The sequence below is a fragment of the Lynx rufus genome, unplaced genomic scaffold (assembly GCF_022079265.1).
Source record: "Lynx rufus isolate CCGP_SWC_20201006 ecotype Redwood Valley unplaced genomic scaffold, mLynRuf1.p SCAF_8, whole genome shotgun sequence".
Classification (NCBI taxonomy): Eukaryota; Metazoa; Chordata; class Mammalia; order Carnivora; family Felidae; genus Lynx; species Lynx rufus.
Window position 1 is genome coordinate 26880935 of NW_025814896.1, and position 13599 is coordinate 26894533.

The window sequence follows — 13599 nt, forward strand, 5'->3', positions numbered from 1 at the left end:
CTTGGCATGGCCTGACTGCCAGCATTTTCTCTCATGTCAGGAAGAGAGGTGGGGACCTGAGCTCCAGCAAGGCTCTGGATTCACTGCCCTGGTGTCCTGAGGATACTTTTCCATCTAGTAAACATGTATTGAGCACCTACTGTGTACTAGCAGTCATAGCTGCTGGGTTCAAACACTGCAAAGAGGAGACAAAACTCTTCGGCGGAGGGGCACCTGGGTGGCTCAGTTGGTTAAACGTCTGACTTCGGCTCAGGTCATGATCTCACGGTTTGTGAGTTCTAGCCCCGTGTCGGGCTCTGTGCTGACAGCTCAGAGCCTGGAGCCTGCTTCGGATTCTGTGTCTCCCTCTCTCTGCCTTTCCCCCACTCACGCTCTGTCTCTCTGTCAAAAATAAATAAACTTAAAAAAAAAAAAAAAGCTCTTCTGCGGAGGCAGATGGTGCATCTAAGGCTGAAATCCCAGGCAGGGGTTCTGTCTTGGGATGCGCCATGAAGGATCCCTGCTGGTGCCTGGGCAGCCCTCCCTCCCCCTGCCCCTTCCCCCTGGTCCCTGGACTGGGCACCGGGCACTCACAGGCTTCATGATCCAGGTGATCCCCGGGTTTTTGCGGAACTCTTCCACGAACAGGTGGTACTCGCATGGCATCTCAAAGGTTTTGGGGAAGAAGTCGCACTTGGCTGCCTCCAGCTTCCCTGCCTCGCGCTCCAGCTGCTTCCGGAACCGCTTCAGGTTCTTCACCATGTAGTTCTTGCGCGTCAGCTGGGCAGCGGGATGGGTGGACAGGCTGTTAGTGCTCGTGCCCCCTGCCCTGCCCCACCTCCCAGCCCCAGCCATCGCCACTGCCTCCCACAGCCTCCATTCTCGGCCCACGAAGTAGCAATAACAGTAAGAGTAACTTTGAGAGCCTGCTATTCTATAACCATCCCCACTTTACAGGCAAGAAAACTGAGGCTCAGAAAGGCTAAGTCAATTGCCCAGAGCTACCCAGCTAACGGAAGGCACAGCCAGGACTTGACCCAGGCCTGTCTGACTCCGAAGTTCATGTTGCTAACTTCTAAGCTGCACTAACCTTTTCAAATCTCAGCACCTTTGGCTCCTCCAGTGTGATTTGTGATCTGATTCCTCCCGGACCTCCCTCCCAGCTCTAGACTCCCAACTGCTCAATCTGTCTCTTCCCTGAAATCACCATATGGCTCAAGCATCCTGCTCCTGCGGCCCTCGCCCCCCCAGGCCAGGCTACCCCTCACATCTGTAGTGTTGACATGCCCACCGGCCTGTGACCTGAGTCCCCACCCCAAGATAGCCTGCTGCTCGGGTATTAGATCCTTACCCTCTCACATCCTTTAGCCCATCGTGTATCTCGTGCACATGTTCCCCACCTGGCATGTACCCCAAACTCCCTTACACTTTTCCATTCTGCTCTTTGCACTCCCGTGCCAGCCCCTGCTCGTTGCGACATCCAGTGACATGAAGTGGCCGACTCAGTGCCCCCGCTTCCCCCGCCACCACCAGCCCACCCAGCTCACCTCGTAGTGGTTTCGGAAGTGACTGATCCGCACATGTTCGTCCATGTAGGTGTGGTCAAAGTTCTCCCGGAGCCAGCTGACGTCACACCAGTAGAAATCCCAGTCCCCTTCACTGGGGGTGGGTGGGACAAAGGTCAGGAGGTAAGGACCTCAGCACTGCTGAGGGCCTGGGGCCCATGGAGGTGCAGCTGAGGGACAAGCAAGGTTCATAAGGAGCCTCAAGGGGGTGCCGTGGGCCAGCCCTGCCCACAGTGTGCTTCGCTAGGCCAGAGTGAGAACGGGAGAAATACTCCTACACAAATCCAGGCTGCCGGCTTCCTTTGGGTTCCCTTTGAACAACCGAGGTATCGGCCACACGGGGTCCTGATGCCTCCTGGCACCTGTCGGCGGGAGTGAGGAACAGCCACCAAGTTGGGACGTACCCTCTCCAGATCACAGCCCCTACCTACCACTGCCTACGGCCCATGGCAACCAGCCAGCCTCACCTGATCAGGTTACCTGCCTGGGCTCTAGAAGCATCTGGGTTGCCACCCCCGGCCCACATCACCAAGCAGTGCCTCCCGATAACATCTGTAAGCCCTTCCCTGTCCACAAAGCCCTCCCCTCACTGAGTCCTCAGAACAGCCTCAAGAGGTGACTACAGTCATCCCTGGAGCCCTCAGTCGAGGAGAACCTCGCTCGCCCAGGGCACAGCAGCATCGGCATTCTTACCCAGGCTAATCTACCGAATCCGACGCCAGAGCTGGGGTGCAGAGAGGAGGTGCTTGAAAAGGATGTGACGGGAAAGAAAATAATGCCACCACCGTTGCTTCCAACGTTGTTTTTTTGTTTGTTTGGTTTTTTAAGTTACAAAATTACAACAATAACTGAAGACTAGACTCCAGCACCAGGCAGTGGGAATCATGGATTCATCCATTGGCTCATTTGTTTCCTCATTCACCGAGAGGGTAGAGATGCACCTGGGACTCTGCACACAGACCGACTAGGTGCAGTCCAAGCCCTGACAAGCCAAGTGACCTCCAACATGGCACTCTTTACTCTTCCATGCCCAGGTGTCCCGTTTTCCAGCAGATGGGTATGACAATAGCACCTCCCAGAAGAAGGTTTGCTGGACGATTCAGAGGTCATGCGTGTAAACTGCTATAGTAAAGAGTGTCTAACGGGCTCAGCTATTGTTATGCAACAACATTGGTTGAGCACCAGGTCAGGGCAGCTGGTGGCCCTCCCCCCTCCTACCCATTCTCCCCCTTTTGTCTACAGTAATAGAATTCCCAACATTTACCTGGGGAAATGTAATCCACATTTTCCAAAATAAAAGCTACATTTTCCAGATTCTCTTGCAGCTAGGCTAAGTCTGGCCAACGTGAGGGACTTCTGGGCTGTGTCCTTCAAGGGCAGGGTGTGTACTTTCTTGTCTCCTTCCTACCTACTGCTGCTCGCCCTGTGGATGCAAGACTGGAGCTTCACCTTAGACCGTGAGAAGGGCTTCACTCAACGGATGGCAGGATGGAAAGACGGAAACAGGTGGCTCCAAATTTCTATGCGATCTCTGAAATTCCTAAACCTGGACTTTGGTGGGAGAGATAAATAAACTTCTGGTCTGTCAGAGCCTCTTTTGCTTTGGGTCTCTGTTATATGCAGCCCAACCTTAGCCCTCACTAACATTAGCACCTGCTATGTGCCAGACATTGTTCATCTCAGCATCCCCAGGGCCCACCATAGAAGAGATGTAGGCTTAGGGGTCAAGTAACTCGTTCAAAGTCACAGGACTAATAAGTGGCCAGGGACGAGCAGCCCTTGACCTCGACCTGCCATCCCTAGAGGATTCAAGCCAGCTAGTCTGTGACGGCTGCACTCCTTGATTCGCCAGAGAGCTCTAGGACCCTGGCTACGGAAGAGTCCAGCTGAACTGGGAGCAACTCCCACTCTGACACACATGTGCTGTGTGACCTTCAACAATTGGCTTGATCCCTCTGAACATAATCATATCTTGCTGGATGGTTCTAAGACTTAGACAAGGCAGAGACGGCGTCTGTAATGTGCCTGATACACTCGGAGTGCTAAATAAATTTTGGTCCCTGTCACAGCCAAATTGGGACAAGTCCCAGTAGCCACCCACAGGAACTGGGAGAAAACAGAGGGAGACAAGGCCTGGTGAGTCAAAGGGAAAGAGGGCCGAGATTGGCAGGGGGTGGGGATGCGTCTTACTCCTTTACTTCTACCCAGCCCGGCCTGTGGCGAAGGACATCCATGAGAGTATTCACGAGAGTGGTCTTGAATCGGATTGAAGCTCTCTGCTCTCTGCAAGACAGGGTGACAGATCGCTCGCTCAGGGTCACGCAGAAACCTGTGCGTGGATGTTCACAGCAGCTTTATCCAGAATAGCCCGAAGCTGGCAACAACCCAGATGTCCTTCAATGGGTGAATGGTTAAATAGCGGTCCATCCATACCATGGAATACTGACTTAGCAATAAAAAGGAGTGAAATATGTGTACATTCAATGTGCATGCATCTCTGGGGAATTATGCCGAGTGAAAAAGGCCGATCCTAAAACGTTCTTATATACTGTACAAGTCCATTTATATAGCTTTTCTTTTGAGAGAAAGAGCATGAATGCACATGCAAGTGGGGGGGGGTGGCAGAGAGAGAGAGAGGGAGAGAGGGAGAGAGAGAATCCCAAGCAGGCTCCTCATTGTCAGCGCAGAGCCTGACGCGAGGCTCCAGCCCACAAACTGTGAGATCATGACCTGAGCCAAAATCAAGAGTTCTCCACTTAACTGACTGAGCCACCCAGGTCCCTATATAACTTTTTGAAATGACAAAGTTATTAAAATGAAGAACAGATTAGCAGTTGCTTGGGGTTAAGAACAGGGGGGAGGTAGGATTGTGGAAGAAGGCAGAGGGAGAAGGAGGAAGTGGATGTGGTCATAAGATGGTCATATTAGGGATTGGTGGTGATGGGAACTTTCCTTATCTTGACTGTATGGATGTCAGTATCCTGGTTGTGATACCACATTATAGTTGTATTCTCTGTTACCATTGGAGAAAACCAAATACAGGGCACATGGTAATTCACTATATTATTTCTTATACTTTTTTTTTTTTTAAGTAGGCTCCTCACCCAACATGAGGCTTGAACTCACAACCCTGAGATCAAGAGTCACATGCTTTACCAACTGAGCCAGCCAGGCACCCCTCACTACATTATTTCTTACAACTGCATATAAATCTACAATTATCTCAAAGTAACTATTTAATTAAAAAAATTAACACATCATTAGAAGTCTGGATAATGGCTACCTTTGTGGGGGAATGATAGAAAGAGAGCAGGAGTGGGTTTCTGGAGTGTTGGTGATGTTCTGATTCCTGATATGTGGGTGTATTAAGTTGACGAAAATTCACTGAGCTATAAACTTAAGACGCATGCACCTCTCTGTATATACAACAGAACTCTGTAACAAAATACACCACGAATAAAGCTTAAAGGACTGGTTACAGATTAAGACAAAATATTTGTAATGCTTACAATCTGTAAGACATTTGGACCAAGTACATAATGAGCTTCGACAAATCATTTTTAAAAAGACAAAAATGCCTAAAGGATTGAACAGGCAATTCATAGCAGGGGAAACGTACCAGTAAGCACGAGAAAAGATTCTCAACCTTCTCAACAATCAAGTAAACGCAAATTAAAACATCCCAGGTTATAGTGGAAGAGGATGCGAAAGACTCTCAGTCCTATTGAAGCAGGGAGGGGAAAAATGTGCAAACTAAATAGCACACTTGACTATGGGGCTAGTGGGGAGCAAAGGACAAAAGAAAACCTGAACTGATTCCAGAGAGAAAAAAGCCCTTAGGGAGGAGCAGAGAGCTATAGCAGGTGTCCAGGTCTGGGGGGGGGCGTCTGAGTTCGGGCAAGGGGAGGAACGAGCCAGCCACGGAGAAGCAGTCACCAGGAAAAAGCAGCTGTGCTTGGACAAGAGGGAGGGTGGCCAAACAAATCAAAATCTGGAAGAGTCCCATTCCGAAACCAAAGCAGACCGAACCGAACCAAAACAACCTTGCGGCAAATTTGCTTAAGAAAGAAGCAGTAGAGAATGTAGTAAAGCAGAGAGAAAACCCATGCTCCTGCACAATGATGTGGTGTGGGCATTCTGGCAGCCCTGCCAGATTGAATCCAAAAATGAACCAAAAACAACCCACAAACAAACAAACACACAAACACGGAACTGTAGTTCAACCCCCTTCCGGGGCAAAGGCTCAAAATGGCAGTACAGGAGGTTGGCCTTGGAGCCGACTCACTGTAAAGCTTTGGCCCAACCCATGTTCCACTCAGCTTTAGGAGGAATCAAATGATCAGCCCCTAACCCTAAGTAGTGGTCAGAAGAAAGGGCTTACGGTCTCTGTGGAGTGGAGAACAAAGGCAAAAGAAAAAAAAAAAAGTTAAATTTCTTTACAACTTATAGCACATTGACAAGTCCTTGAGACAGAGTGACCTTCCTCCAGAAACTCGACTGCCTCCATGTTAATACTTTGCTAGAGATAAAAGGCAACCTTAGCTTGACATTAGCCTGACCTCTAGGATCCTGTAAAGAAAATCCCTTATCTCTACCTCTCCCCCTGCCCCCCATAACCAAGATATATGTTAGCAATCGTCCTCCAAACACACGGCCCACTGACATCCATCTGAAGGGTCTCATGACTAAGGTTTTACTAGAGCGTTGTAAATGACTGTATCCTAACAACAGCTAGCCCCTCGAGGTCCTGGAAACCTTGCTTCCAAATTCCTTAGAGACTTACGTTATCCCAAACCCAATATAATCAGCCACTCCTCACAACCCCAGTGCATCTGTTTTTTTCTTTAATTTTTAATGTTTATTTATATTTGAGAGAGAGAGAGAGAGAGAGTATAAGTGGGGGAGGGGCAGAAAGAAAGGGAGACACAGACTCCAAAGCAAGCTCCAGGCTCTGAGCTGTCAGCACAGAGCCCGACACGAGGCTTGAACCCACAAACGCTGAGATCATGGCCTGAGCCAAAGTCAGATGCTTAATTGACTGAGCCACTCCAGGCGCTCCCTGTGCAGCTCTTCCTGCCCATAGATCCTGTCTGCATGCCTTAATAAACCACCTTTTTGCACCAAAGATGTCTCAAGAATTCCTTCTTGACTGTTAGCTCCTAAACCCTAACATTTTCACATCATCTGGAAAATCAATCAATTGATCTCTCTTTCTACTCACATATCCATTTTGGTACATCTGAATTTCCATCAGGGATAATTTTCCTTGACCCTGAAGCACTTTCTTTAGTGTTTAAATACATGGCAAAGAGTCAGAGCACCTGGGTGGCCAGTCGGTTGAGCATCTGACTTCGGCTCAGGTCATGAGCTCATGGTTCGTGGGTTCGAGCCCTGCATCAAGCTCTGTGCTGACAGCTCGGAGCCTGGAACTTGCTTCGGATTCTGTGTCTCTCTCTCTCTCTCTCTCTGCCCCTCCCCCACTCATGCTCTGTGTGTGTCTCTCTCTCAAAAATAAATATTAACAATTTTTTTTAAATACACGACAAAAATAACAGCATAAAGAACCAGAGGGGAGTAAACAGAGCAAGCTGTTCTAAGGTTCTTCCATTGTGCACGAAGTGGTATAATACTGATTCACAGTAGACAGTGATGAGTTAAGGATGCGTATTGTAATTCCCTAAAACAGCAGTTCTTGGTGGGTGGTCCAAGTAGTCCTCAGGGTCTCCGAGTCTCTTCCAGAGGTATACAAAGTCCTCCCTTTTCCAACTACATATATTTGTGAGGCTGGATTTCCTTCCTCTTCTTCAACCAAAACAACATATCACAACAGATTGAATCCAGAAGGTTCAGGAAGCCAAATGTTGTCTATTAAGCCAGACATTTAAGAAATACACAAAGATGTGCAAACATTTACTACTCATCATAATAAATTTGGAGGAGGGAGAATACGGTTATAGTTCGTAAAAATGCATCATTTACACTACCAGGTAATGAGTCCTTTATTGCTTTCTAAATGAATTAATAAAATTTTTTAAATGTATCATTTTAAAATTTCTAATTTTTGAAGTGTTTATGATAAAAGTTGACAAGAGTCCATAATAATTTTGAAGTAGAAAACTTGAGCTCAAATTTTAAGAACCCCTGCTATAAAGCAGTAAAGTAAGGAGTATTTAAACATTAATCCAAAACAATGAAGAGACCCAATTTTAATATCCATCAGATCGGGGGAAATGTTTAAAATCAGACAAATACCAAGTGTTCACAAGAATGTAGAGAAATGACAATTATCCTATAATGCTGATGGAACTGTAAATCAGATAAATCTTTAGAGAGCAATCTGGCAGATTAAAACTGTCAGTTACTATTCAGGCACATTAGACTGGCAAAAACCTAGACGTCCAAGTTCGGCAACAATGTGCTAAAATGGAAACTCTTCCTGTACTGGTAGAAGGAACTCTGGAGAACCACATGGCAGTATTTAGTGAAACTGAACTTGCACGTACTCTATGGCCAGCAATTCCATCCTAGCTCTATACCCTAGATAGATACCCTAGGCATTATATGTACACGGATGTTCGTTTGTAATTATTACTGTTTTTTACGGAAATAACCTGCAGCACACGGTTGGTGGCCCACCCTTGTCCCTTGGACATTCTCCATTCCTGTGCACGCAGTCAGCTCAACCAGTGCTTAAAGCAGGTCCAAAGTGCCCTTCCCACACCGGCATACAACTAATGACGACTGGAGTTGATGGGTAAGTCCTCCAGTTCCTCAACACTCAGTGGGGACGAGTCTGCAGTATTCTGTACTATCTCCTAGGAATCCCCAGTGGGACTGAGCCCCACCAGCCCACCACAATAACCTGTCTGTAATGCCCTTTTATTGGTTTCCCTTGGATGCCTCGCATCCCCCCTGCCCTGCCAATGCTTACTGACCTTCCAACCTTCCAAATAAACTACTTGCTCACACACCCTTGTCTCAGGGTGTGCTTTCTAATTCTAATTCAATTCTAAGGCCCAGCCAGAAGGCCTCTCAACAGGAAGCAGATAAATAACTCGTGGCTTACAATGGAACACAGATAGTAGTCAAAATGCATCCAGAGCTACGTGCACCAACGTGGATAAATACTGAAAATAGAATTTTGTGTGACAAAAGCAGGGTGCAGAATAATAACACGATAACATCACTTATGTAACTTATATTCCTAACCATTCATGCAGCTAGGGGTGTCCAGGCGACACGATTCTGGTAAGATAAAACATAAGATGGCTAAAGAGGGTGGGTTCCTGGAAAGCACTGGTTCTTTTGATGAAAATAAAGAAAGATGGGGCGCCTAGGTGGCTCAGTCGGTTAAGCAACCAAACCTAGGTTTTAGCTCAGGTCATGATTTCAGTTTCATGAGTCCAAGCCCCACATCGGGCTCTGTGCTGGTAGCACAGAGCCTGCTTTGGATTCACTCTCTCTCTCTCTCTCTCTCTCTGCCCCTCCCCTGCTCACGCTGTTTCGGTCTCTCTCAAAAACAAATAAACCTTAAAAAAGAAAGAAAGAAAGAAAGAAAGAAAGAAAGAAAGAAAGAGAAAGAAAGAGAGAGATGTGGCTTGAGACTTCCCTCACCACTCCTTCCCACCTTGATCGTGACATGAAGGCTGGAGCTGTAGCAGCCACTTAGTGTCCAGAAGGAAAAGGTCAAGGCAATCACAGAGATGCTAGCTCTGAGAGCATTGAACCACTCTGCACCCGCCCTCTTGACTCTTCGTTATATGAGGAAAGCAAATATAATTGTTTAAAGCTACTATTAATTGGGTTTCCTGTTACTTGTAGCTAAACACATTTCTAATTGGTGTCTGACCCAATAAAATAGACCCTGTTAACTGAAGTGCCCTTTTTTGGCTGGGGTGGGAGTGGGTGTGTAAGTTTAGGGTCAGGACCCAGACTAGAGCTGAGCTGCTCTGTGGAAGAGAGTAAGAGATTTGAAATTGGTGGCAAAGTTCTCTCAGTACGTAGACAAAGAAGGCAAAGTCGATGAGCGCTGCATGAGAGGTGGGGTCAGAGACCACACACACCCTCCTCAGTGGTGACATGGCCAGATGTGACTTTAGAAAGAATAGAAATACCTAATGAAACAGAAGTATCGAAAATATGCGCCACGGCGTGTGTGGTGTAACTTCTAACTTCTCACAAAAAACCTCCAGCGAAGTCCACACTGCTCCCTCCTGCTTTGGGCATCATGGGCCCTGGAGCCCAACAAGCTCTGCCACTAACTGATCCTACAGGCTTCAGCAAGTTACCTACTTAGCCTCTCTGGGCTTCAGTTTCCCCATCTATAAAATGGACACAATAGCAGTATCTACTTCAAAGGACTGTGGTAAAGATTCAAAGAGATACTACAGGTAAAACAGCTAGCCTGGCACATGGTAAGTGCTCAGTGATTGTTTGTTATTATCATTGTCATTACTGAAGCAAAGAAGCGGGGCTGGAGAGATGGGAAAAGGGAAGGAAGGAAGGAAAGAAGGGAGGGAGGGAGGTGGGAGGGAGGAGAGAGGAGGAATTTAGTTCTGCGTTTATTAGATTGCATGGGACCACTCACCGCTCTTTTCCCTTTGATAATCCATGGCCCTTGTAATTTTGATTCTGCAATGAGAAAAGGAAAGCGATGTAACTGGTCCTGCATATCCACTCTGCCTTCCCAGCTCAACTGACCGCAGATCTTAAAATGCTGAAACCATCAGATGTAATATCGCCCGATGCTGAGACAAGAAGGACCTGCCTGGCCAAGTTCACATTGGTCAATATGTGCCCAGCAACTTGGTCCTTGGGATAAATCCTCAGGTATTCAAGGGCCCACCTCATAGGATTGTTCCGCAAGCATGACCAGTAGAGTGAACACCTAGTTTTCAGCGCTCCAAAGGTCCAACCCCAGTTTTGAGGGCTGAGTTTTAAGGGCTGAGCTCAGCAGGCTCTGTGAGAAGGAGCTGAAACATGTTTGATTAGATCCATGACCCAGGAGTGGACTGAGTCAAAGGCTCGGAGCAAAGTTAATCTCTTGCATCCAAAATGGGCCTTTCAAATCCTCAAAGCAGAGTGGGTATTATTTTCCTTCTACCACGTCTAAAACAGTTTGGCCTTCAGTCCTGGCAAGACTGATCCCTAACGGCAGGTATGAGAAAGAAATCAAAATTGGTCTTGTGCGGGATGACTTCTGTAGCTTAGACAGACTTGTCATCTGCATTTGTTTTCTATTACTGTATAACAAATTACCACAAACCTAGTGGCTTAAAACAGCATAAATTTATGTCTTGCAGTTTTCGCTGGCCAGGAGTAGCTTAGCTGGATCCCCTGCCCAGGTCTCACAGGGCTACAGCCAAGGTGATGGCCTGCGCTATGTTTCTCACGCAGGGCTCGGGGTCCTTTTCCAAGATCATCCAGATTGTTGTCAGAATTCAGCTGCTTGGGGCTGCAGGACTGAGGTCTCTGTTTACTTGCTAGCTGTCGACTGGGGTCTGCTCTCAGCAACTAGAGGCCACGCAGTTCCTTTCAACGTAACCCCCTAGGCAGTTCACAACATGGATGTTTGCTTTCTTCCAGGCCAGCAGGAGCTCATCTCTCTGACTTCCAACCCTTTCCTCTCCAAGTCAGCCACGATAGAGTCCTATGCCATGCACAGTATACAGTCACAGTCGTAACTATCCCATCAAATTCATAGACTCCACCCACACTCAAGGGGAGGGAATTACACAAGGTGTGTCCATAAGGGGTGGGAATCTTGGGGGCCATCTAGAATTCTGCCTACCACACCATCCTATCCCTCAGAGGGATAGGGACAGTGGAAAGGGATAGAGAGTACTGCTTTATGAAACAGACAGAAACTAGCCCCCCACAAAAGCAAGTGAACTCTTATCTCAGTCATGTACACAAGCCCCTCCAAGTACCCCAGGACTAGTCAGGTGTCCCACTCTTTTTTTAATTATTGTATCTTTTATCCTCTTCCATGTTTTCAGTTCTATTTTCCATCAGTTTATCCAGTTGCTCAGAGTATTTGGTTGAAAAACTTTTCCTTTCCTCACTGAATTACATTGACTCTTCTGTCAAAATTCAGTTGACTGTGTGTATGTGGGTCTGTCTCTAGACTACATCTTATTTGCTTATTTATCTACCCTTATGTCACCACCACACTGTCTTAATTACCATAGCTTTCTAGTAAATCTTGAAATCAAGTAGCATAGGTCCTCTAACTTTGCCTTTTTTCAAGATTGTCTTTGCAATTTGGGGTCATTTGCACTTCAATATAAATTTTAGAACCAGCTTGCTAATTTCTACAAAAAAAAGCATGTTGGGATTTTACTGGGATTGTATGGAATCTATAGATCATATTGAGAAGTGACATCATTATGTATTGAGTCTCCCAATCCCTGAATATGATCTATCTCTCCATTCATTTGGCTCTTCTTTAATTTCTGTCCACAATATTTTCTAGTTTTCAGTACAGAAGTCTTGGACTTTTTTAAATGTTTATTTATTTTGAGAGAGAGAGAAAGCACAAGCAAGGGAGGGCCAGAGAGAGAGAGGGAAAGGGAGAATCCTAAGCAGGCTCTGAGCTGTCAGTGCAGAGCCTGACTCAGGGCTCACAAACTGTGAAATCATGACCAGAGCTGAAACCAAGAGTTAGACACTTAACTAATTGAGCCACCTAGGCACCTCCATTGGACATTTTAAATTAAATTATTTCATAGGTCTTTGATTTTGTGATGCTATTTTAATTTTTATTTTTATTTTATTTTATTTTTTTTTAGGTAGGCTTCACGCACAGCATGGAGCCCAGCTGCGGGCTTGAACTCATGACCCTGAGATCAAGACCTGAGTTGAAATCAAGAATAGAATGCTTAACCGCCTGAGCCACGCAGGTGCCCATGTGATGCTTTTTTAAATAGTACTTTTTACAATTTCATTTTCCAGTTATTTGATGATAGAATAGTGTGGTAGGCAGAATAATGATCCCCCAAAAGATGCCCATGTCCTAATATCCCAGAACCTGTAAATATGTTACATGGCAAAGGAAAACTAAAGTTGCAGACATAATCAACTGACTTTAAAATAGATTATCCTGGATTATCTGAGTGAGCCCAATGTAATCACTTGTTTTTTGTTGTGAGATGGAATTAAAAGAACTGGGGTGCCATGCATGAGAGAACACGGGATAAGAAGCAGGCTGGTGGGGAGGAGGGTGGATTCTAGAGTAATTCATTTCCCTTCTTTGGGCCGCATTTTCCCCATTTTAAAGTGGGGGGGGGGCGCTGGCCTGTGCACTCCTAGAGGACAGGGACTTATGTGATTCACCTCTGTGTCCTCCTCACTGGTCAGCAGTGGGCTCGGTTTAGAGAAGCCATTGATTAGCGCTTGGGGATGAATGCATTACGAATGGATGGATAGGTAGGCAAACAGGAGGCGGGATGAATAGATCTCTAAGAGCTTTTTCAGGTTCTGAGGTTGCCCCCGGGGTCCCCGAAATCGCTGAGTACAGTTTAGAATCCCAGATTTTCGTAGCTTCCCCGCCAGCAAGCCCCGGCTGCGGACTCGCCCAGCATCTCGGGCGGCGGCGCGAGGCCAGCCAGGGCTTGAAGTCTTTTCTCTGAATTCATTTTCCTCCCCCTTGTCCGGAATCACTCCGCGGGGACCCCCCCCCCCCAGTCTGAATCCCTCCGCGGCCTCCCTCCCTCTCTCTCGGGACGTTGAAAACATCTGGACCCCGTGGCACTCCTACCTTCGGGCGCGACATAATACGATTCCACAGGACCAGATCCAAACTGCCACCTCGCCACGCGCGAGTCCCTGCGTCCCGTTGCCAAGGCGACAGAGGGTGCCCGGATCCGCCGTGCTGATTGGATGAGCCGAGGCGCCTCCTCTCCGCGCGATTGGTGCGCCTGACCCGGGGCGCGGGAAGCTCGCGCTCCCCAGAGGCCCAGATCCCCCTATTCCCCAGATCTTTCCCTCCCAGCCGGTAGCCTCCGCGACCCGGGGGCGCAGCGGGCCGGAGACTGGCTGCCTTTCGCAGGCATTT

The 13599-nt window shown here is 47.4% G+C and overlaps 1 protein-coding gene and 1 non-coding gene across 2 annotated transcripts in view; both read right to left on the bottom strand.

The window, feature by feature from the left end:
• The window catches only part of TTLL9 (tubulin tyrosine ligase like 9), a 37516-nt gene extending 26550 nt beyond the window's left edge, over window positions 1-10966 (bottom strand). Inside the window, exons 1-6 of the mRNA XM_047069285.1 lie at window positions 10937-10966; window positions 10132-10175; window positions 3735-3827; window positions 1823-1906; window positions 1527-1638; window positions 574-759 (exon numbers count right to left, since the gene is read on the bottom strand). Coding sequence (XP_046925241.1) covers window positions 574-759; window positions 1527-1638; window positions 1823-1906; window positions 3735-3827; window positions 10132-10175; window positions 10937-10966 — 549 coding nt within the window. The remainder of the gene's footprint in view (window positions 1-573; window positions 760-1526; window positions 1639-1822; window positions 1907-3734; window positions 3828-10131; window positions 10176-10936) is intronic.
• On the bottom strand, window positions 4646-4718 carry TRNAK-CUU (transfer RNA lysine (anticodon CUU)). The gene has a single exon. It is a non-coding gene; the product is annotated as a tRNA-Lys (tRNA).
• Window positions 10967-13599: the final 2633 nt, after the last annotated feature.